The 26468-nt window shown below is 40.6% G+C and overlaps 1 protein-coding gene across 2 annotated transcripts in view; it reads right to left on the bottom strand.

The window, feature by feature from the left end:
* Nucleotides 1-26468, bottom strand: part of LDLRAD3 (low density lipoprotein receptor class A domain containing 3) — a 104072-nt gene that overhangs the window by 52879 nt on the left and 24725 nt on the right. For both annotated transcript variants that reach the window (XM_041481310.1, XM_041481311.1), the window contains exons 2-3: nucleotides 16880-17026; nucleotides 432-557 (exon numbers count right to left, since the gene is read on the bottom strand). In XM_041481310.1, coding sequence (XP_041337244.1) covers nucleotides 432-557; nucleotides 16880-17026 — 273 coding nt within the window. The remainder of the gene's footprint in view (nucleotides 1-431; nucleotides 558-16879; nucleotides 17027-26468) is intronic.

The following is a 26468-nucleotide window of genomic DNA, read 5'->3' as shown; positions in this document are numbered from 1 at the left end:
TTATTTGCTTTTGTGTTGTTTGAGAACATATATAAACAGAGAAACCCAGATGCACTGATGACCAAATACATCGTATTCTTCAGTGACAAAAAACAGGCAAATAAAAATGGAACAATTAAAATTGATCCAATCTGAGTTACATTTGAGTACAGAGAACATGTTCAAAGCAAACATGCAGCTTAAAATTAATTTCAAGGGCTTGGAGTATCACACAGGCATTATATACAAAGCAAGACTAGGATGGACCCTAAAAAAAAAAATAATGCAGATTCATTTTCATGAAGTGAAAAGCCAAGGATCATCTGGGTTGTAAATGACAGGGAGAATATTTGACTCAGAAACTGAAGGCTACCGAATGCTTCCTTTCTAAGTAGCACCAATTAGTGGAAGTAAGCAGCAGTGCCCTCACTTGCAAGCAGGCTCCCACTTACTGCAGTTCTCCTCATCGCTGCCATCCGGACAGTCCTCGAAGCCGTTGCACCGGAAGCGGCCAATGATGCAGTGGATCCCGCTGGCGCAGGGGAAGAACGTGGCACCACATTTGGATTTGGCTTTTGCTGCGAGAAGAGACAGAAGTGGTCAGAGGTGAAGGAAACAATTTACAATGGTTAGAGATCCTCTTGTAGCAGTACAGTTAAGGGTGCTCTATGCAGTGCTGTTGTCACTGCTGTTAGGTGCCTTATAAGCAAATTAGCGTCTCTGTGAGACTAAGAAACACAAGAGACCCTCATAAAAATATTTTTCAGGCTGCAAACAAAAATAACATTGCCTATATTCAACATGACTTATATAAAACTGGGTGCAAAATGACCACTGTATCTCATGCTGCACAGCAGAGCTATTTATAAAACATTAAATACTAACAATAGCATCAAAATGAGTTTAGCACACGATTACAGAATCTCATTATGATTTCAAGTACTACACATTTTTTACTTTACTGCACAGCCACTGCCCTCAGCCATAGCAATGCAGATGGTTCCACATGATGCTGAAGGCAAGCACCAGTTAAGTACTTCTGTATCATATCACCAGCCTAGAACAAAACAACTCCCAACCACAAAAGCAATTTTACAAGCCAAATGGTTACATTTTTGGTTTTTCAAATTATCTCATGACTTGATAGACTACACCACAGGACACTGAAGACTTCAGACAGTCCACTCTAAAGCAAAGGCAGTCTCTGCAGGAGGAGTATGCTGGTAACTGCAGGAAGGTGTGTATGGTGCAATGTGGTAAGGCCACTGATGGGAGAACACCAGGAAAAAAGCCAGATCCAGAGCTTGCTGGCCTTTTAAGCAAGTGTTTCCTACCCCTACACCAAATCTACCAAATCTAAGATATGCTTATAACTCACAGGTTTTGAACTATGACAGACTGGGTACCACAGCAAGAGGCAAGTTTTTTTAATGTGGCCCTAAGGCACATCAATACACCAATCTGCACAGTTTTACAAGGCCAGAACAAGGTCAGGGACTATCAGTGTACAGACAAAGAAAAAAGTATATCTGATAGGATAAGTAGCATTGATTTGGAAGGGATCCTCTCTTCCAGGATTAACTACTAAGTACACCTGTAGTAAAGTTTTCTTCCACCACTCAGAGTGCATATAAATTGTTTTAAACTACAGCCACAGTAATTCTCATTTGCTTTAGTGTTCTCCAAAATCAAATTCTTGCAGTTCTTCTCTTACATGTTTTTCTTCATTTTATTAGTAGTTTTCAATTAGAATTATGAAGTACAAAATAAGATGTATCACTAAATTTCATATATTCTACCACCACTTTTTCTGAAGAGTATCCGAGGTCCACTTGGGGAAAAGAATGTGAGCAATTACTTTGCAGAAAAAGATGATAAATTACCCTGAAGTGGCCACTGTGCTTCACACCTCTGGTAATAGAAAACCATCAGCAGAGACATTTGAAGTCCCGGAAATTCTTTACACAACTTCAAAGAGCAACTTCTGTGTTAGAGTTCTGAGACAGACAGATCTCAGCAAAATAATTCATTAGCCACGAGGTGTGAGGCACCATCATACCTCCAAAAGTCTTTAAACAAAGGCAGCAAAACAACCTCAGCAACAGATTCAGTGTCATCAAAGCAAACAGTCTGTATTAACGCACTAACAAGCCAGCCAAGATGCTGCTGGAAGACTTGTGTGAAGAGGTGCCCAATGTTTCACGTGTTGTGCTTTTGCTGTTGTTTTCCTTTCTATAAGAGCTAACATCTTTCTGAAACCGTAAACATTCCCCAAGTTCTTCCATACAACTCATTTTAGAGATGAATTTTGAGCCAGAACAGTTCCAGAGGGGACAAAAGGAAGAATTTCCAAGAGTTTCAAGAAGGAGAAGAAATAAGAAAAGGGGGAAGCAACTGTGATTTTGCCTCTGTTAACATTTACTGGATCCCATTTCTCCAAGCAGGTTTACTTTTGTCACTTGGGTTCTGAATTCAGAGGCCATCAGCTTTCTGGCAAATCATACTCAATGATGCTCTTTGTCCTCTCTGAAAATCTTGACAAATTAAGGCTTCAAAATTATTTCCTTCTAACATTTCTAGCAAGGACCATTCTCTTACTCCTGTAGCCTATTATTCCTGACAGATTTCAGACCGTGAGTCTACAGAACCAGCGCCCTCTGAAGAGGTCATGTGGCTGCATGTTCCTAAGCAGAGTGAACGTGCAACCAGAAGTGGCAGTGAGCGGTGCATGAGCTTTAATTCAGGTATGACAGGCACAGGTCACAATATCCTCAGCTGCTCTGGTCCCAAAGGGTACAAAGCACATCTGGGACATTGCCTTGAGCTACCACAGTAAAGCCGTTTGGCCACATCTGGAAGAAAACCATGCTAGAATGACCAGGAACAAAGTCAAGAACTCTTTCTTCTGTATAAAGCACAAAGATACCCCTCCAAAAAAGAGAGAGAAACCATTCAGGACAATTATCTAATATAAGTACTATTTAGATAGTTATATAATATTTAGTTAAACATTTTATCCCCAGACATCTTTCTATCTTCTCTTCCTCCTCCAGAGACAGAAGCCAGAGCACAAGAAAATTCTGTTTTAGAATAACTGTTCATTAAAAAACACATACTAGTAACCACAGACCCAAAACAAAAAAGGAACTAAATACCTTCAAACTATCTCTAAGTTTCCCTTTTCTGTAGTCCACTGATTTTATTTTTTTTTTTAACTGGAGAGAAGGAAAAAATAACAAACAAAACTCAATTCTCTATATTTGCAACAGACATGATCTATAAACCAATCCCAACTCGAACTCACACTTATATTAGAGACCCTAGGAATATAAAAGAACATTTCAACCACCAAGGTAATTCACAAGTCAGTCAGTTGCTTACTGACACAAGTCTTGCTCCCAAACAGAACTCACTTTTCCAAGTTCCAATTCCAGACACAAAATGCATTTTTCATATGCTGTACACAAATGCAGAAAAAAGTAGAAACCAGTAAAGGCTAAGTCCAAGTCACGTCCCCTGACTCTGGAGAACTCCACTGAAGAATTTCAGCTTTATTTTCTATTTGACATCCTTGTCCACTGGCATAGTTTTCCCATGGTTTTCAAATAAGTGTTTTTTGGTCACTGCTCATAAAGTTCCTATGGAAAGGACAATCATTTCTTCCAGACCAGAAACCTACCTTCCCATTTTGCAGGATCTCTGGAAATACTCTAAATATGAAGGGCTATAATTTTCTTCAGGTCTTTAGCACCCTAACAAGTAACAGATACATATATCAGGATCCTGGCAGCCTATAGCACATTCAAGTCATGCGCTGCACTATCCCAGCATTCCTCTGCAATTCCAACTCCCATTACATGACTGTTACAAAAAGAGTTTTCTTCTCTTTTGCTCATCATGGTGTCTCCTGCTGCACAGGTTAAGAGTTTTCAGGCAGATCTGTATGTGAGAAGCTTTATATTTATCTAACAGCAGCTATCTATTTGGCTATTTCAGTGATTTCAGCCTCAATAAGCTTTCAAGGACAGCATTGTCTTTGCAATCTATATTCTTCTCTGCTAAGCTTGGTTGAAACAGGCTCAGGGTGATCAAGAATTACAGGGGTATCAGGAAATGACAGAAGTGAAGTGAAAAAATGAAGAGGCACATGTGGATTGTTTGACCTTATTTATCCAAGGTATTACAACCAGCGAAAGGAAAGGGAAGGGAGGAAGCTGGTTGTTTTTAAAGGAACTTGCAGGCAAGTTCCCCTGAACTCATGTCTCCAGAAAGGAAGAAACCGATCACACATTGGACAGGAAGGGGTGAAATACAGCAAGACACCACAGAGCAACTTACAAAACTGTCACTCTGGATTCAGTATAGGAAGTACAAAAAACACTGAAAAAACCTGCCATTCAACCAATTCGTGAGCCTATGGCAGAAAGAATAATTCACTCCAGTTCCATTCTTCATTTTTTACCTGCTCATGGCAGAAGCGACCCAGGACTGGAAGATTAATGTGAATCTGTATTTACATGACACAAAAGGGAATTGTCGTGATATTTAAAAAGAGGTGTCAGTGAACTACCATGAACTTGAGAAGCCTCCTATGACTCCATCACCCAAGGGCAGAAACTGCTCTTCACTAAAATATTCTTTTCATCTCTTAAAATTGAAACATGAAGCAAATGGTGAAGACGGTGGCAGAGAGTTGCTGGCCACAGTACAAGTTCACCAAATGTTCCCTCCAGGTTGCTTTGCTCAAATTAAAAAAAACTATTTTGGCAGTTGTACGTGTGAGTGCATGAAGTCGCTCCTTATGTTACACAGAACCTAATCCTCCCACACTCTACTTTCAAAGCTCTAAAAACATACTTCCCATCAGGGCCAGTAGTACACTCCACTGACAATGTGACAGTTTGCAGGCACAGCTCTACAGCAGTAACAGAAAAACATTTTGGTATCTTTAGGATCCCAAGTGTGAAATTGTACTATTTTTAAAAAAGTGTCATCCATTTTATTACTTCTGAGCAGAAATGCACAATAGCAGAGAAAAAGAAATTAGATTTGGCAATACTGTGTAAAACCTTATGCTGTATATAGATAACACTCTTGAATAAAAGCCATTTTGATACTAATGGCTACAATGACTTGGAACCTGATTAGAAGATTACAACTGATCCACTGTGGGCAGGTGATTTTTCCTTTCATAGATAAAGCAGCAAAGTCATCAAATGCATTTTATAACTTAAAAGTTAAATATATATTTAAGTTTAACAAGACCAAGTTCAAGGCACTGCACCTGCGTCAAGGAAAAATCTGATGCGAAGACAGGCTGGAGGGTGAATGGACTGAGAGCAGCCCTGCCAAGAACAACTTGGGGATTCTGGTGGATGAGACTAGACATGACCTGGCAATGTCCACAAGCAACCCACAATGTCAAATGCATCCTGGGCAGCATCCAAAGCAGTGTGGCCAGCAGGGCAGTAGAGGGGATTCTGCCTCTTTACTCTGTCCTCATGAGACCCTTGGATCACTGCATCCAGCTCTGGGGTTCTCAGTACAGGAGGGACATTGACCCGTTAGAGGGAGGCCAGAGAATGGATCACAGGGCTGGAGCACCTCTCCTATGAGACCAAGCTGAGAGAGTCGGGGTTGCTCAGCCTGATGAAGAGAAGGCTCTGGGGTGACCTTACTGTGACCCTTCTGTAGCTGAAGGGGATCTACAAGAAAGCTGGAGAGGGACTATTTACAAGAGCATGTGGTGACAGGACTTAAACTGAAAGGGAGTAGTAGATTTAGATTGGATATAAGGAATAAATTATTTAATGTGAGGGCGGTGAAGCACTGGAACAGGCTGCTCAGAGAAGCTGCCTCACCCCTGGAAGTGTTCAAGGCCATGTTGGACGGGGTTCTGAGCTATCTGGTCTGGAGAAAGGTATCCCTGCACATGGGTAGGAGGACTGGAACTAGATGATTTTTAAGATCCTTTCCAACCCAAACTGTTCTGTGATTCTATGACTGTTACTGTTGAGCCAGCTTATCTACACGTCAAGCATCTCACAGGTAGTTATAGTGAACTGGACACTAATTACTGCATGCAATATGCAAAGACCACACAGCAGGCACCCCACACGATGTGGCCAGTAGACGAGCCTATTTCCTTCTTTTAACTTGACAAACATTTCCGTTTTAAAATGTTTCTCAATTATTTTGTAATCTGAAGTGAGGAAACAGGATGTAGCAGATACAACATACAGACAGAAGTAAACTGCACAGAACCTGAGTGCCTTTGAACTAAATTGTTGCCTTAGAACCTCTCCAAGCAGCAATCAAGCAAAGTAACTTTATGCTGCTTCACAGCTATGCAACTCAACTCAACAACAGATAATGATTTATTCAGCTAATCAAAACTTGATTACTTGCATGCGACAAGAGCAACTCTCCAGACAGAAACCACTGCATGCAGATGCTGCATTACGGCACAGCCAACACTATTTTCCTGACTTTGATAATAAACTCCTCTGTTGTGGTTACTTTCAGTAAGGGATGCTACAGCCACATCAGACAGCACTGTAAAACCAGATTCTTTTGATGAATGCGTGGTGAGATGCAGCATTTCAGTAAAGGCTTTACATGAAGGAGATAAAGGTTTCAACTTCAATTTACAAAGAAGGATTGATTTGACAACTGCTGTTTGGACCCTACAGTATTTTCAGTTCTGTTCCCAACGTGAAAGCCACTGCTACCTGCAGTCACTCAGCTGCCTCAGCACTGAAGGCAAATGTATAATTTGTTGGTTCACAAAGCTCTGGAACCGGCCATCTTGCAGAACACCACAGAAATTTCACTTCCTCTGCTTGCTTTTTCCTATCTAGAAAAAAGCTAGCACTTGAGTAATATTGCCAGTATAAAATGCACTGAACAGTTCACTATACCAGAACTTCTCCAATTCAAAACCAAACAATTTTTAAAGTCACTGAGTTATGATACAAAACACAGCCAACTGCAGAGCATTCATTGCACTTAAAAAAGCCCTTGGGTCACTCTTGCTTTTGCTCCCTGTTTAACAAGGCAGGTGAAAGAGTTGCTATTCTTAAACTGCTAATGCAAATACAAAGAAAAAGAGCCTAAAATGTGCTTTATTTTAAAGGAAGCAATTTTATGGGTTTTTCAGTAGTGAAATTAGCCCAGTAGGAAGCATCAGAGGTTGCCTCCAGTATAGTAAACTATCAACCACCTACATGAGTAATATTTACACTATAGTTAGCAGTAAGAGAGAAAGGACAATGTTAAAGCAAAAAAAGCCAAGGCAGTCTGCTGCTATGAAGAGTAAATGCCTTCCTTCTAAAAGGGTGAAAAAAGAAAGCACTTCAGAGCTGAATTACTATGAGTTGGTGGCCTTTAATTCTTGCCAGACAGTAAGGCCCTAAAATAATCTTTCATGGTCTAGGAGTCTATGTTTTAGTCCTTCAAAATCATCAGAAAGCAGAGATGTCAGAGGAGAGCATGGACAAAAACCTTGGTTTTCAGACATTCAGTAAAGCAGTTTCTCAGTAAGAGAAGTATTTTAGAAGTTACTACTCACTAAACAACCCAAACAATAACATCACACTAAAGGAAGAAGTAAGCACAATTTCAGAGTTAAGTTACTCAGGATGCAAGCAGGCAGGACAGAACACCACCCTCAAGGCACTTCAGTAGCAGTACTCCTCTCAGGAACAACTGTGTGCCTGATGGGCTACAATCCCTCACTCTCTTCTGGGATACTACCTACCTGCTCTTTTTCTTTTAGTTGTGCCACTGATTCCATCCAACGGTTAAACCTGTCCCAATTCCAAGCTCTCCAACTGGGCTATTTACTGATCTCCATCAAGAGGATTAAATAATTAGCACCACAAACCCTCCTGATCTCCCTGCATAAAAAGCTATCAAACATAAGCAGCTATTGCACTTGCCCCTACTCATGTGCAACTGAGCTTCAAATGAAACATTCACCATGGTCACTTAATCACAAATCTTATTATAACTACTAAGTATTTGGTTGCTTAATCATGAGTAAAAACAAGAGCTAATCCCAGTTTGATATTCCAAGTTTGAGAGCCATCTGAGTAAGTGGTAAAAAGATCAGCAGCTGCCTTACAGCATCTTCCCAATTAATGCTGATACTCACTTCATGCGTTGTTTAATATCCAGCTTTGCTTAAGAATTCTGATGTTTTTTACCTACCTGCAAGAAATATTCCAGGTCATCCAGGAGATGACAGGAAGCAGCAAGAAACACAGAAAGAGACTTAAAAGCACTCATTGACTCATTGAGAGAAAGTCTGGATAAAAGCTGACTTTCCCTTGGCTGAGGGAGAACAGGTAAGAGATCAGGCAAACTTGATACCCATAAATCCATGGGCCCCAATGGGATGCACCGACATGCGTTGAGATGCCACTGCTAAGCCATTCTCTATCACCTCTGAAAGACCACGGAGAACAGGAGAGGTACCTGAGCACTGGACGAAAGCCAATGCCCCTCTACCTTGCCCTAGTGAGGCTGTGTTGGGAGTACCCTGTCCAGAGCTAGTGCTGCTCAGAGAAGCTCTAGTCTCCTCCTCTGGAGCTTTTAGAAAGCAACCTGAACATGATCCTGTGCAACTGGCTCCGGGTGAACTTGACTCAGCAGCAGGGTTTGACTGTGACCTTCAGAAACCCCTTCCGATTCAATCATTGCATGACTGAGATTCTGTGACTCCTCCTGTTTCCTTTGGAAGCATTTAAAATGCACTAGATGGAGATGCAGTGTAAAGCAGGGCACCACAAAGGTAGACTGTTAGTCCTGTTTACAAGGAAAGTCAAACACCCAGATCACACTCAAAAAAATGCCACAAGCCTCACACTTCCACCTTTCACATGTATGTTAGCACTACTCCGAGCTATGGAGTATTCCATCTGCTGTAATTATACTAGTTATTTTAACATACTGCTTTCACATTAATGCATTTATTATTTACCTTTTTCGTTGTGCCTGTATCACCCTACTTCATGCTCATAGGGAATCACAGAGCACTTCAAATCTGCCAGCATTTGACAGCTAGCTCCACTGTTTGTATCAACCATTTGTCTGTCTTGGTACACATCTATTTGCAGCAGAGGCTTGTCATCACCTCCACAATTACACATAGACAATAACCAAGGTTCACAGCCACCTAACCCTCTGGTAAGTACTTTGAACCTTATCACAGCCACTCAACACTTCCGAAGGTAGCAGACAGAGGTTTGATGAACTAAAGACTACAAGTTCGGCTATAATACTTTTGAATTATCTTATAATCATAAGGTTGTAACAAAATCCTCAAATGTGATAAAGTGATTTCAATGCTGGAGTTCCCCTTTTAAGATTTTTTTGTTTACTTAGTTTTTTTAAGTGTCAGGTCACTAAACCACTTACTTGCAAATAAGCAACTAATGAATACTTACCTTCTCCAAAATATAGTAAGCTTTCATACAAGACCATTTCACAGCTATTTAGCTCACGCTGCCTATAAGCTGTTCACTAGCAAGATAGAATACAACTTATCAGCAATGGTAACTTCTCAAAGCTAAAAAATGCCCCTGGCTAGCAGCTACAGACTGCAGCAGCTGAGATGCCTTCACCTTTATACATGATAGGGCAGTCCAAAAACTTGTTGCAGGTATGCAATCCTGGATCTTAATCACAGGAATCTGAAACCATCTCTTCAAAATATCACCCTGCCCCTCATCTTCTGTAGAACTACTGTTAGTCTACACCTGGCTTTAACTTCTGCTTTAAGAATAATTTTCTGGGGCTACTGAATATTAATTCAAAGTGAGTAATCTTTACTGATGGGTAGGATTAGTCCTGCCCAAGTCCTGGCCCACTGCTGTATTTCTAGATCTCAGCTGGTTTAGACAATCCCTTCTGAATAACGCAGACATTTCTTTGTAACAAAACACCACATCTCATTCTTCAGTGCACTGAGCTCTGCTTGTCAAACTGAAAGTCTAGTATTTAAAAGGCTAGGAGCCGGAGTTACTTTGTGCCCTTTGCTCCTGTACATGAAAGCCATTCATTAGACTGACCCTGCTAAGTGGTTAAATCCAAGCAAAACGTCTTCTGCTGCAATAACTGTACTGTCATAATAAGCACTTATTAAATACCTTATAAAGATTGTAGCACTCATTGTCTTTATAAGATTTTTTTCTCTGTCTTTAAAAGTGGCTATTAAAGCTGGTTACTTATTCTTACCAGTGTGGAAGTCAGGATTTTAACTGCTCTCAGAGCAAACCTTAACAAGGTGAGGACACACATCTAAATTCAGACTGTTGCCAGAAGTATTTGAGTTGTTAATAATGACCATTTAGTACTAAATTTTGCCTTTGCCTCTATTGTAATTTTGGGACATACAAAGGGAAAAGCAGACATAATGTGCCTTAGTCTATCAACTTGTGAACTTCCTGTAGAGCAGACTCAAAGTGCGGGCAAACTTCATGATTTACATTTTTTTTTTTTTTTTAAGCAGTGAACAGCAGCAAATCTAAAAGCCACCTCCTGAAATATACCCTACATCAAAGAAAGCAGGACAAGGCAGTCTGACAGTCCTCATTTGAGGCTTCCAAGCATATGACAAGGCTTTGAAGCTGTTGCAGCCCCCACTCAAACCACCTTCTTCCTACTGCAGCCCCTGCCAGCAAGTGTAGGAGTTCTTGCACTCAAGAGCTTCTCCAATGACAGACAAACTTCTTCAGACTTGACTTTGGTTCCAGTGGGATTTTTTCTTTTTTAAATACTTTCTGGTATTTAAGATGCAGTTGTTAAAAAAAATACCTCTTTTGTAGAAACTGAATGCAATGAAGTCAGTTAAAATTCACCTGATGAAAAACCTAGCTAATCTGCTCTTGTCCTCCAAGAGTTTCAGTTTCCCAAATGAAAGGGTTTAGAGCACAGTAAAATATTCTTCACATGATCTAGGAAACCCGGGCTGCTAATTGCAGAGCGTGGATTTCATTTGGCATTCCTGTGAAAAGACTCTTTCTCTCTCCCCCCGGGCCGTGTGTAGCTGATCACTGCGAACCCGTGGCCTCGCTGTCCTCAGCGTAGGGAGCTCCAACACCTGTTGCAAGCGAACGCCAGAGGGAGCAGTGAACACTTGTCTGGTAAGAAAGCTTCATATTGGAGATGGAAAAAACAAGGAAAATAAGGTACAGCAAAACTCGGGGAAACTTAAAAATGGTTACTGTGTGCAGCACTTTCAAACTACAGTATACTGCTAATCCAGTTTAAGTCCTCACCAGTGCAGAGACAATGAAGATTTAGAGAAGGCGTGCAGACAGAAACACTTTGAATGATGGAGGCTTACTTGTGCCACATCTCCCACCCCAGCACTCCACACCCCAACGACACCAGAGCTATAAAATCTTCTGCAACTATAAAGCATTTATACAAAATCATATGTGCATTTAGATAGATTAAATGGAAATGCAAACATACTCAACATAGAAAAGATAGACAGAATGAAATGTGACAAAATAGGTCATATTATATAGTAAATACTACACATAAACACACAGTTCCAACTCTACAGGGTAAGAGCAAGAATATAGTTAAGAGACACACAAGAGAATATGAAATCAAAGATTAATATGCTAACATATCAGCAATGAACAAGTAATTACAGGACTATCTCAAATGTTTTTCTACTTACCTGACAAAGACAGTTAAAAATGCTTCTGTATTCTTGCAAAACCAGCAACAGAAGCATGGTCACAACCGTAACCAGAACACATTCCCACCTCACACCTTCATCTTTGCACTATGGCATGCAGCCTAGCAGGTGTAAAGTTCCTTTGGTGTTTGTCACCAGACCTTGGCTTCAGCAGGGGTGCCAAGTGCTTCAATTTCCTGACATAGAAATGAAAATGTTCTTACCAGATCTACTGGACACTTGGATTAAACTGGTTTCTCAAATTGCCCAAACACAAGTCACAGTGTTCAGGACCTTGAGTTAGCCTGCTGCTGTGAAACTGCAGAAAAGCTTGGCTCATCACACCATGCTGAGTGCAACCCAGGACTGCAGGTATTACAAAACCTTCAGTTCTGATTGCACTGGGTTCCCTGCAAGCACGTGTGTCTCAGGCAAAGAGACAGAACTGACCTGTAGAGGAAGCCTGCTTGCCAGGTGGCTTCAATACCTGTCTGGGGAATCCTAATTATAATGGACCATTTTCATGCAGCACTTCATTTAATCAAGACATTCTCCCACATGGAGGAGACTTGCTCTGTCTGAAGGACAATCAGAGACCAAGGTTTGATGACAATGGATTGCTGGTGATGAAATGAGCTTTTTATTACCACAGTTCCGGATGTTCCTACAGACCAGCTCTTGCTAGCCAGCCCAGGAGTGTGTTGCCAGCACATTCTTACAAGCATGGATGATGCTCCATTGTTCAGACATCTATACAACCCAGTCACAGCTTTTAGCATTGAAAAAACCTGCTTTACCTTCGTGTTTGTGTTGAATGAGCAACAGCACCAACCAGAAACAAGTGAGACTGAGGTTTGGAACGTGAGAACACGCTGCCCCGAGGCTATCCTTGCACGAAGCTTTCTTCTAGCCCACAGCCTACACTCTTCAGTCCTTGGATTAACACAGATAGTCACTGATTCACTGTGTGCCACTATTTGCTCATACAAATTTGGCATCTCTCAGAAGAGCAACAAAGGAAAATCTAGACTCCTGGGCATTTGGTATGTCTCTAATTCTGGCTGCTGTCATGCCAGGCACTTAGCGTGGATGATGTGCCATGCTCTGAATCCCCACCATCTGCTGCTCGTTTAGCTGACAAAGGCAGCACATGCCATCTCCCCACTAGCTGCTGCTCATTAGTGACAAAAGCCATTCTGTGTTCACAATGTTCTCTCTCTAATAATCTAATACAAAGATGTACAAAGAGCAAAGGAAAGAGGAAACAGAGATGACAGAGTAAATTATGAGCTTAACTAAGAATATTAGTGCACTCTTAAATCTCATGATGAGAATCCTTCCAAGAGCAAGACACACGTCTTGGCTCCAAAGGAACAGGGCAGCAGGAAGGTATAAAAGTCAGCATTAGAGATAATCCATTTACCTCAAAATGTTTCAAAACATGCAAGCACACATTTCTAGGCTCCTTCCATTCAGGCTCTTCATTTTGCAATATTTTTTATCTTCTATTCCTGATAACAGAAAGAACTGACCAAGCTCCCAACCTGACCAGGGCAGGCACTAACACCAGGTATCTATAAGGCTTGGTATGCAGCCAGAGGAGGGTTTAGGATCTATGCAGTCAATCCCTCCATGCTTCACAGGAAAGTCCTGTTGGCAAAGATTCTGCATTTGTGAAGAAGAGCCTCAGCTTCCTTTATAAATCATCTACACAGGTGAAAAGCAGTAGTAATAGCAACACTTCAAAGAAATGTGCGTGACAGATACTGGACGACAGGCTGAGGAGAGAACCAGAAGGTGGGGATGAACTACAAAACAGCTCTCCACTGGGAGATACACTGATGACAGCAGTTTAGTCAAACTACAGAGAACTGTAAGTACTCACAAAACATTCATTTTGATATGGTAAATTAATCTTTTTCAAGCTTAATTAGTTGCTTGGAGGAAGAAATAAAGCAAGGTTGTTCTTCAAGAAGTAGTTCTTACTACAACAATGAGAAGTCACTGTCTCAGCTTTTTCCCTCCCTTCCACGCTTTTTCTCAACCCTCCCTTCCAGATAAAACCAAGTAACATTTTTCAGTCATCACATCACCATTAGAGAAGGCAAGAGTATGAGAAATGTTCTGTGCACTAAACAGCACAAAGACAGCTGGCATGGGATGTGTTAAAGCGCCAGGTAAGGGCACAGATGAAGCATGGAAGATGAAAGGTGGTGTAGGGGTATGTGGGTTCTGGCATGAGTGGGAGATGAAGGAAAGGCCGTAAGCAAAGTGACATGGTTAACAGAGATGGTCCTGCAGAAGAGGAGATGGAAAAGGGACAAAAGGAAGAGAGGGAAGAGATAAGACATGAATGGACAATGTGCTTTGCATCTTATTTCCTCCTCACACACAGACCATCACTTTTCCACTTGCTGGCCACAAAAATCCAGAACCAGACCCGGAGTTCAAAGTTTTCCTGTTTAAAGGAGGACAGACAGGATGAGATGCTAAAGCAAGGGAACTGATAAAATATTGTTGGGACATCCACATTCAACAGTAAGACAAATCAGAAGAGAAAGACTTTCCACATACCACATACATGTGCATGACTCCTTCCTCATGGTCATGCCACAACACAGCATACTCATCTTCACAACAAATGAACCCTGTAACCAAGCTCCTTACTCACATACAGATATTTTTAACACTTTTCAGTGTGAAATAGTTACTTGATGAGGAATCACAGTCAAAGCAGCTTAAAGTACAGCTGTAAGTAGTAACACACTGGGAACTCAGCCATCTCATGCTGCTAATGCAACTCCTATGGCTTTGTGCTCACCATCAACAGCTCAGCTACTGCAAAGCAAAATCACAGCAGAAAACAAAGAACTCTAATTTTGCTGCAAGGTAAGTTTTAGGAAGTAAAGCCCTGTTCTGATGGAAGGAAAGTAACGAACTGTAGACTAAAATGATGAGAAGAAAAAAAATATATACCTATAAGTCTGCTTTTCAATGCCTTATCTCTGAGCTAGGAACAAACCTAACACCAGATTTGGTCTGCATAAGCCCATCCAATTTCTGATTACTTTATCATGTAAAAGACTGGTTGGAAACACTACAAATGGGGAGATTCAAATGAGCACTATCTCCATTCTGTTTTGGCTTATCTGACCTGTTAATAGCAGGCCAGCACAGGATTCATCGATTGCTCTCCCTGCAAGCCTCTTTTGTATGCTAGTTTTACATTTGTGAGGGTGATCCAATAGCAGATAGATGTATGGCAAGAGGAAAGAACAGTCTAATTATCTCCATCAATTTGTGCAGGATCAAAAGGATGCTCATCCAGGAAACTGTCAGCCAATCAAGCCAGATAAAAGTATCTGGAAAAAAAAGCCAGGAAGGACAGCTCTGCAGCAACTTAAAATTCAGAGCTGCAGCACAGCCTACATCACTGAGGTTTATTTGAGTCTGTGGTGACAAGAACAGCTTTTATGAACTGCCATTTTATAGCTATTTATATTTTATTGTCAATTACTATGTTTATTACTGTCTGCAATTCACCAGACCAAACTGATTTTGGTAAGGAAATTTTTGAACAGAAAGTCACAAAGCATATTTTCTTTTTACTGATTCCTGAGTAAATACCCAGTCCAGCCTTCATGAAGAAAATCTTCATAAACATCATCTAATTGTATCAAATGAAAAAATTTATACAAGGCAGACAATGACAACATTCTTAGAGACACAAAAACTCCTGGTGTGTATCCTATAAATACAAAGAAGTACTGTCATTCAGCTTGTTTTAAAAAGTAGAAGCAGCACACCAAAAGTCATGCCAGCAGTCTGTTCAGGAGCCAAGTAATGAGGAACCTGAGTCACACAGCTATTGTCATCAGGAACATCTCACTGAAAGGTACAGGTTGAACTTTAGGTATTTTTACTCTTGCCAAAGCTCCCACTAATATAATTTCTGCTAGGGTTTAAACAGATATGCATGACACTGATCAATCCTTGCAACAGGCCTATCCTTTAATGTCAACTTTTAAGTGTGAAAAACAAACTAAATTAATCTGTCTTCAATGTTTCAACACAAGCCTGACGCCTTACAGAGACTGCAAAGCATTAGATACTTCATACAGACAGTTTTAATTCTTTAGAAAGTGAGCAAAGCTCACTGGCCTAAGGCAAAACTATATATGGAGATTTACACAGCACAGGTATTAAAGCCCCATTATTTAAAAAGGATGGATTACTGGGGTTAAAAGAAGAGGAATCAAGTTTAAAAAAGCAATAGCATTTAACAACTCAAGTATTTCTAGTCAGGTAATTTGAAAGAAGCTATTATTTTTTCCTTCTGCTCTATCAGCAAAGCTAATGCTGTCTTGGAAATGTCCTGGGAAAGGTAAGCTTCTTATAAATTCAGTTTAAGTGTAATGAAAACCTCTGTAAAGTATACACATAGAGAAACCACATTTGCTACACGAAAACAAGTAATGTCTCAGAAATTTCTCAGTTGCTCTAGAATCACATGAAATTTTATTTTTTTCACTCTCAAGTGGATTTCAAATCACAGCATTACGCTACAACATAATTTTGCTGTCTGGTTAACACAAGTAGGCTGGAAAGTTTCATGTTGTGGCTGAGTAACATTAAATCTTGCTTAATGCTAAGAAAAAGATGAAATCACAGACGAGAAGCAGATCAGACTTATTTAGCTCTCTAGAACTAGAAGTTCTTTAGAAAACTTAATAAACACCAATCAGCAAATTAATTCAGCCTACTTTTTAGAAAGTTAAAGTTCATAGAGTTAAGAATGGCATTTTGATTGGAGGGAACAAAAATCACAGGATACAGTCAACAATTTTGAAATGGAAGGAACTAGGTTTGATGGTAGTGAAGGTCAATTTACAGCACTACACCAGTGTGCAGAAGCAGTACATACAAGATCCCTAAAAATCACAGAGCATCATGGAAGAATTGTATGTCAAGTCCATCTCAATTTATCCATCAGCTCAGGTACCTCCCCAAGTGCTGTATTAAAACGGGACATTGAAGAACATTAAAGACCTGAAACATTAAAGCCTACGTGTTTTTTCCAACAAGATCTAAATGAGGAAAATGGCAGCAGCTTTGTTCCTTCTCTAACACAGAACACAGCAGTAACACCAGTTACCCAAGCCCTGTGATAAAAATCATTATAAGTTCACAGCAATGGTCACTTACGGCATTCCTTCTCATCACTGTCATCAAAGCAGTCTGGCAGCCCATCACACTGCCAGGCCCCTGGGATACAGCGTCCATTACTGCACATGAAGTTTCCAGGAATGTTGCATTCATTCGTGAAGTTATTCCCAGGCAACAGTTGGCTGTCTGCGGCAAATGAGAGAGAGGTAAGTTCATCGAGGATTTAACAAAGGCAGCAAAAGCTGTCACTGAGCCAGCTGTTTATCAGTGGTTGAAAGAAGAGTAAACAAATGGACCCTGATCCTGGTTATTTTGTCATTATCCTATCAGTATCCTGCGCCTGGTACTTGGTAGCACTTTCTTTTTCTTAAATTCTCATTTTATCTGTTCTCCATTCTCACACACTATTTCGCCAATTTCCTCTTGCTATTTTCTTTCTAGGAACACACATGCAGCCTCTATGCTGGTCAAAGCAATGTTTGTTTAAAAAAAATTCTCTTCTTCAGAGGGTCATTCTAAATAGAAGTAAAAATGATGAGGCTACATGAGCTCAGCTCTATCCTCCCATGGTTTTGTCAGGCTAGTACTTAGCTTGCAGAATATTTTGTTGTTGCTGTTATTAGCCAAGGGCTATGCGCAAGGTAACACACTGACTAATTCATACTAGACAGTCAATTAAGTTTTAAATACAGTGTTTCTGGTCAAAGTTAGAATTGAGCTTCTTGGTGTCAATACAGTCCCCTGGCACAACTTGTCCACAGGCTACTAAGCTGGCACACTGAGTCTGCTAGGTGAAGGGGGGCACAGTAGCAGGATACTGGAGATCAAGAGAACAGTGAAAGAAAAACCTACAGATCTGCTGTCAAGTTAGACACAGCACTAGTCAGCCATTTTAGTCTACTGTTTTTCTCACTTTGTGCATCGTCTTTTGGAATGCAGATATCACAGAAACATGAATGAACTTCAGTGAAGGAAGGATAATGACAATCAATGGCTTTAATAAGCATCAAAATGGCATGACCTGTGACAGAACTGGGGGGAAGTTGCAAGACAAAGCAGAAAAATAATATTTTCCCCTTGTCTTCCTGTCATATTCCAGGCAACATACACTTGACTAGGTAAAAACCCTAGAAATACAAACCTTCCCAGGTAAGGACGTCACAAAAACACGTCCCCCTGCCAACCTGCATACCTTCATGGGTCAGAAGCAGGAAGAACAAGCTAAGCTGACACTAAGCTTAACCACTTACCTATCATTTATCTATTTTGAGGATAACCACATTATTTTTGGAACTCTGGAGGAATGGCAGAGCTGTAGTTGGTTCCCTCCACTGCCCATCCCTACACCATCTTGCTTCCTGTTGCTCTTGGAGTTCAACTCCTTTCTCTCATGGTAAGCCCTGAGCACCAATAGCAAGGAAAACTATTATGAACACAACATGGTGAGTGCCTCATTGTTCAGTGCTGCACAGGGCACAGAGCAGATCACAAATGCCAGCATAAGAAGTTTCAGGTAAGACCTTTTTCCTAGCTCATTCCTGAAGCCCCAGGGAGGAATCTGCTTTGTACAGGCATCTCTGGAGAACACATCTACCAAAATCATTTTTATAGCATGATTAGTGCATGAGGCTTTTCAGAAACTTCTGAATCAGTCAAATGTAGACTGTTCCCTCCCTCTCCCACAATGTATCACAATGCTCCATTCCATGACACAGGCAAAACTGCTAAGTTTCACATCACTATTTCAAAAGATACCAGAGGAACACTTCAGGGAGGCAGTCTCTTTAAACCTATGTCTGTCTCAAACAATGTATTTCCTTTCAAATGTTATTTCTTGCAAATGGCTGATTTTCCTGGGGATGTTTCAAGAATCTGCCAGCACAGAGCAGATGCCTTAATGGAAATTTGCCCTGAGCTGTTAAAAGACAATGTAGTTCAGGAAAAAAAAGGTGGAAATAAGGTCTCCAGAGCCACCTGTAACTCTCATGCTGTATGTAGCACCTTAAAGAGAGTGACAGCCACCAAAAAGCATGCCCAGGCATGCACCTGGCAATTAGATATCTTTTAGCAGTGTCATTCAAAGCTCAGTTTCATTCCCTGGATCACTGCTCTTCCCATAGAGAAACAGCAGGTTTGCTCTCCACACTGTTACAGCCTACACCACACTGTTACAGACTCATCTCCAGCCCAGCAGGCAGGGCCCTCACTGCTCCCAGCATCTCCTGGGGAAACACCACACCCAACTCTGCCTCATGCCGGAGTCCCTGACTTTAAATCAGCAGTGGCAACAGTTTGTCCCTGGCTACTCCTGCCATGCAACACTGAACAGATACCGGGCTGTCAATCAGCACCCCCAGGCTAGTGCAACCTTACAGCATCACTGTTAACTGAGTTCTGCACTCCTGTGTTCAACCAGCGAGGACTTCGATGCTGTTTATGGCAGTTTTTTCCTCTTACAACAATAATCAAACACATTCAGCTCAGTATTTGTATCACTGACATGTACCTGCTCAGTAAGGACCAAATGAAAATCTCCAGACTGAAAGAGCTGCAGGGTGAAGCTCTCAGCATTTACACAACCTTTTATTAGCAAACCAGTCCCAATGCACGAACACAACCTCTGCCCGCAACCGGAGAAAATCTACCACAGTAATACAAAATTACAGGATGCCATTGTCAGATCAAGATAGGAAAGAGAGAGAGCTCGGTGTTCTTTGTAATGCAGAAGTTCAGTCTATGTACTCAAGCTAGTTATAAGGCATGCAAGAGCTTCAACAGTAGAATCCAACTCCCTTCTCCACAGCCCCCCTAAAAGCAGTTTCATGTCAGTATGGTACTACTGGGAGATTTCCTCGTAATTTTCTTAACTTTCATTAGAATTTACAAGTTCTCAGATATTACAAAACAGAAATGACCTGGCTAAAAATAAATCTTTGATATAAAACAGAGCTAGACATGAGAACTAGAAATTACCAAGGCTTTTGCTCTCTCAGAACCTAAGCAACTAAGGCAGTACATTTAGGCAGCAACATCAGAAAGGAGCCAACCTTGTGGCATCTCTCTCCATGATTCTGCACTACCTTCTTATCTAACCTCGTATATTTCTCATGCAACTTGCTCCTCATCTTCCACATGGAAGCAGGACCTATTTAAAATAAGAAATCCTTCTGTGAATATTTAAGTGAGATTTCTTCTTGACTTGGGCAAGTTGCTAGCTAAGAACCAGCAGCAGATCTCACAGCCACCTGTCCCAGCTACAGAACTGCCTTTGCCCCATGAAGCATCCTGGTGTTCCCAAGAGAAAACATAACTGGATACATCTCAAGCACTGTAACACCTTCTGTGCAGAATAACCAAAGGTCAGCTCCTGTCAGATCTACTGCTGTTATCCTGCTGAAGAGTTTCAGCCGTGATCTCCACACTCCTTTAATGAAAAAAATTTTGACCAAGCCAACTAATTTTAGAAATTTTTAGAGTTTCAAAAACCAAAAAGCACGAACAAAAAACAACTTCCCTAAAAAAGCATTATCAAGTCCCTATTCCTTTAAACAGTTCCTTTAAATAAATGCCTTACTTCTACCCTATTAGACTGAAGCAACTTTCCAGGAACAGTTATCAAATTTTGTTACCCAGTAAGTTGTTTACAGGATTTCCTTTGTCATATAATAACCTTATCCTCAATATTATTTTAAAGCAAGGATGTATTATTAACCCTTTCACTGAACAAACAAAAGATAGCGGCAGATCAAGATACTTGCAGACAGCCCTACCCAACCTTTCCTGCGAAATGGGAACATGGGAACTCTGACTCAATCCAGTTTCAAAGCAACCAATACTTTTCTTAAAACATGACCTTCATCAGCTCCTAAGAGAGTTGCAAGTTACAGAGAGCAATTTGAGAGTCACAGCCAACACATCTAAAAACTTGTTTCGTGCATTACTCCATGCCCAAAAAATCCATTGGTGGATAAAAAAACTATCAAAACAATGGCACATGTGGAACTGTTTTAAATGGTATTACTCCTTCTGCTTCCCTCACACTTTGCAAGTCTCCCCTAATGGATATTTTAAAAAACCCTCAAAGAAATCCTCAGTGTGGTCCTCAGCTCCCAGCCCTCAGGAATGCAATGTTCCTGCCCACTCAGCACACGGCCCAGTGCAGGACTGCATACACACAAGGAGGAGCAGTGTCACAGACACACTCAGAACAGACATGGAAAGGACCAAACCACATCATCATGTCCATTTTTCCAACAAGGCCCATAAAGATGTCAGGTTTTGTGTAGCCAACTTGCTGCACTGTCTGTTGGCAGGGGCAGAGACTCCTTCAATCTGGCAGAGCTGGCATTCTAAAGTTGACATATTTACCCTGCAGCCTCTTTGATTAATTTTGAATTCAACCCAAATAGGAGCTACACGGATGTGTTCAGTTAAGTAAAGGAGGAAGGAAAGAAGGGGAAAGTAGTCCATTTTCACTGCAACACATTGCTCACTTTAAGCAGCATACCATCTGGGCTGAATATAAAAAAACGGACTTGTGTTTCACTCTGAAGGGGACTGAGTAAGGAAAATCAATCTGTTTTAGCAGCCACTTGCAAAAATGTTGGTATCTAAATATTTAATATTCCCCAAAAAAGAATCAGGGAAAAATAAATGAAATGACAAGTCCTACTGAGCAAGCACTTCACACTGTATTAAGAAAGCAAGTCAAGGATATCCTTCACAAAACTACCTTCACCTGAAAGCACTCCAGAGAATTGTGTACATTACAGAACAGATCATTACTGATCACACAGCTCTGTATCAGAAAGTATAATCAGTAAGAGCAGGCAATCAGCTCGGCCAAGGAGGTTTTGAGGAACAAATACAGGACACTTATGTGTTCATTGCCCACATGAACAATGTCAGTAGTGTCAGCCTCATGGCAAAAGGGATCTACGACCAAGGATGAAGATGAACTCTTCACCACCAAAGCTTTGGCATGTCTTTTGTGGGAATCATGGGATCTTCACATGATACTTTCAATGGATTGCTGCTTGAAGTTTTACATATGTGAAGAGAATTATTTTCATCAGGCTGCTAAGTAGCTGTGAGGCTGAAGCGTTACTGATGATACTTTCCTGTCACACCATGCACACATTATACTACATACTCATTTTTAATTTCTGCTTAAACCCTTCCCAGGTATAAATCCATACCAGGCTTGATTTAAGCACATCAGAAATCTGTTTTAACTCTACTGAAATCTGCAATATGTTATGAAAACAAATGGAGAGAGACTACAGCAAGTCAGTAAATGGAATTTGCAGCAACATGGCATCCAAAAGACATAACTTCAATACCTGCCAATATCTGATCACCAGCAAAACACATCACAAATAAAGAAAAGACAGCAATATTAGCAGACTTGAACAGACACTATTTGATCTTCCTCCGTTATCTTAAAAGACTGCAAATAAGCACTGTCAAATGATTGGTAAGCTATTAGAAGATCTGACTCCTCAGAGAACACAAAACTACTTCCAAACGCTTACATTCAGGCCCAGTTGCTTCTGTGAATTTAGCCCCAGAGGACAGACATTTCTTTTCATACCTCTTTATGTTCACATGCAGCATGTGACTCACTCCATAGCCACTTTACAGAGATCTACTAATACAGGTGATTCATTCAGAGGAGGAATTCAAAAGCTGAGCACAAAGAAAGTGCTTTGCCTATAAACTTCAGTTTAACATGTGCATGCACAGACTTCACTAGCAATAGAAACATATTGTCAGCAAGGTAACACCAGTGGCATTAAGGCAGACTTGGATTAATGCTTACTGCACTGAAACAGAAGGCAGAGACAACTTCTGCTTATGGGAGAAAGTCAGGATTCACACAGTCACCCAGAGCGACTGTGGGACAAACACGTTCAACCTCTTTATAACACTTCACTCCTTGTTAAAATTAAAACAAGGCACTGGTTTTGAAGAGGAAGGCACCCATACTGAATTCAAGCACATAGGATATAAAAAAACTGCTCGTTAACAGCACCAAAACCGTAAGGAAAATACATCAATGATGGTGAAGTTTACTTTCCATCTCCCAAATAAACACCTTTAGTATTACCCAAAAAGTTGTTTGCAGCTCAATGTTCATAAGTGTATCATGTAAATCAGCAAAAATGCCAGTCTTCAGTTTAATCTGCTTTCCTATGCACTGCTGCAAAGGTCCTTGCCAGAACAGAAGAAAAGCATGCCTGTGCACATTCAGGCTGGCTCTAGGAAGCAAAGAGTAAGACAAGCACTCTCTTGCTCTGCAGCGAAACCCCTGACAACACCTAAGCCATATGCCACAAGTGAAGGACACCTGTCACTAATTATCTGACAACTTAAATCCCCCAGAACAGTTTTAATCCCTATCCTTCCCTATCCTCCTTTAAACTGCCTGATGATTACAGTGCTCATGCTATATTAGAAGTTATGAGGGTTATTTGTAAAGGGAGATTGACAGTCCCACTGCAATACAAGTGCTCAAAAATGTTTTTTCACTAAAGCACTGAAGCTATTAGTAATTAGTAATTACTCAAGGAACTGCTCATTGATCAGGTTCAACTTCCCCTCCTTCAGTTTTCCATGAGATGTGGTATATTTGGTATCTGGCATTTTCAAGATTTACCATGGATCAGTCTTAGCCAAAAGACCAGAAACTCCTATGTTAACTTCAAATTAAACACTAAATATTACTGAGACAAGTCAAAGACAGTGGGAAAACCATCCCTCTCAGAGCACTAAAACAGATAGTTTATTTTAATTTAGAGAGAAAAACTACTGTGGCAAGGAACACTGACTACTATCCAATGCCCATCATTCACCCATTAATTCCTCACTGCAAAACCTGACTTTGTTGAACTGGAGATCACTTAACCCATCATGGTCCCCACCATAAATAACACAATATGCACAGAACAGACTATCTTCTTTTAAATATCTTACAGCATTAGCTGAAGCAACTGACACATTCCCTGTAGCAGGTGGCTGCATTTCAGCACTTAGCCATGGAAGCACCTTAATGAAATATAATCTTCTAAACCATTCCCTATTAAACAACCATTTGCTTTTTCCTTGTAACAACATGTGCAGAAGTGAGCAGAGGTGAACAGGCTTACTTTAATCCTGCACCCTTCACGGCTGGATTCTATATTTGGAGGACTGGACATTTCACTGAAGCTTCCCCATTTGCTTGTCTCAGCAGCAGTGCAGCTGCTTGAGTACACACCAAAAATGTATCTCCCAGGTCTGCAGGCTCTCGGCACACTTACCATGATGGAAGGGAAACAGGCTGTGGGCCACTAACGGTGCAGAGTGAACACAGCTCCAAACTACACATGTTTAAATAGAAAAAGGAAGTAGAAATAAATAAGGAGGAAGAAAGTTTAGATTACTGAACTTGGTGCACCTTGAAAGACAAGCATTCCCCAGCAAGAAGGTCAAATGGAGATTTTATGCTGCTCTTATCCAAGTCAGAGCTACCCCCACTGCTTCCTTAAAGAAGCAGCAAAGATAAAAAACATTTTATTTTTAATACCTTTGAAGGACACCAACCATGTGAAGTCTAACAAGGGCACCAACTCAGCATGTTCTATGATTCTATGGCATGTTGCTACAACATCCTGAGGAAAACATTATTTTTGTCTCCACAAAAACAAAAGACTAAAGGATTTATGCACAGTTATGCAGAAAACCTACAATAGATCTTAGGAGAGAATTGAGATTTCATTATTCCTGTCTTTCATTTAATAATACACTTGTAATTACTTGGCATCAGTTTTCGTATCAAACAGATGTGCCTATAAGAAATTAAATGGGAAGTAGAAGTAAACAAGTAGATAATAAGCTCATGTATCCATCACACTACTGCAATTTCCCAAAAAACAGGCCAAGCTCAACATCCTGCCCAGAAAATACTGAGATCATGCCTGAAATGTGACAGCAGCAAGACTGAGTCTGATTCATTCAGCATAAAATTTAAAGGAGTAACAGAAGAGCAACAGAAGTGATTTAAAAACCCCTTCCATTTAACAGGAAGCACTAAGGGCATTCTGTTTTTTTTCTAACAATTGGGAGGGGCTAGGTTTAAATTTCCTCACATGACATTCTATGCCAATAAAAACCTACCTACCACAACTAAGTTTAATTTTCCCAATCAGAATTAGAACATTAGCTTTCAAAGATCAAAAGCTTTTAATTGCCTTTTGAGACTTGTTTCTGCAAGGACTTTTTTTGCAGTGTGCAGATGCAAGAGATCATAAAAGGCTGCTGTTAACCACATTTTCTTGCTTAAAGCATGTACTGAATTACCTGCATTTTGGGAACTTCAGAGAAGATGGCTAGCTGTGCAAATTCTGGGATGTTCAGCCTTACTATCTGGACAAAGTCATCTAGGCCTTACACACGATGTAAGAAAAATCCCACAGTTGTTTTGTCTGGAGAAAACAACTGAATTCACTATTAGATTATTTCTTCATAGGCAAATGGTACTTCAAGCTGTTCTGTTATGTCACATGGCAATCACTTAAAGTGCTGCTCCAATGAGAAGTAATCACAAGGACTGGCAAAAGTTAACTTGTGAGGCTGTAAAAGTGTTAATTCTCTGGAAAAAAAAAAAAAAAAAGGCAACTCCATAATGTCAGTTGCTCTAGGAACATTTTACTACGGCAATGGTTAAAGTACACTCTAACTTATAGGCATAAAAACCACCGAAGTCCTTTGGAATTGGTAGCTGATACTGGACACACTCCTCCCTCCTTTACATCACAGAAAACAAAAACAATGCCCAAATATGCAGCAGTACAAAAACAGAAGGGGAGAAAGAGTGCTTCAGCAAACTATTATCTTTCCTCTTCTTCAGTGAGTAGCTGCTCAGCACTTCTAACCATATTTAATATTTCTGTAGTCTTATGTCTCAGCACACAGATCAGACATAGAATCAAACTTTGCAAGTGAATGCAGTTTAAGCAAGAGCTACATGTTACTGGAAAAACAAACCAACAAACTGATATCGTTAACTGGTAGGCAAAAGAATGTTTCAGCCAGCAAGGAAAAAAACCCAACCATAGAAAATTACAAACTCTGCACCTACAGAGAGCCCACAAAGTCCAAGCCCACGCAATGAGGATAGTATGGACGGTATTGCTGCTCAGTGACAGAAACACAAGGTCAAACTTTTCTATGCTGCTTTCTGTACACAGCTGATTAGCTAAAGGTGCATGTCCTCAACAGTTCAAGCCGATTTAAATCACAGCAGATAGCCCCAGCTTTCTTTAACCCTCATCATAAATTCCTGTCTTCCTCTTACTCCACCACAGGTGAGCAGCAAGCTTTAAAAATAAGTTAACCTAGAGCCTGTAGTTCTCAGTGCTGCCTGAATAAACCCACCACAAAGTTTCAAGAGATTATGCCCTCACAAAAGAGAGTGAAAGAAACATGCACGCCCCCTCCAGATTAAGAACACAACAACAATTGTAGCCTTTTCTCAGGCTACGTCAGGTAACCTAAAATAAATACCTCTGCCATTTTCAACTGCAATAGACACCACTTAGTCTTACGAAGTTGCTTATCTTTAACAACTATGCCACAATTGCTTCTT

This window comes from Pyrgilauda ruficollis, unplaced genomic scaffold, assembly GCF_017590135.1.
Source record: "Pyrgilauda ruficollis isolate IOZ18807 unplaced genomic scaffold, ASM1759013v1 scaffold55, whole genome shotgun sequence".
NCBI classification, from domain to species: Eukaryota; Metazoa; Chordata; class Aves; order Passeriformes; family Passeridae; genus Pyrgilauda; species Pyrgilauda ruficollis.
Note: the sequence above shows the minus strand (reverse complement) of the source record. Positions and strands in the feature narration are given on the sequence as shown.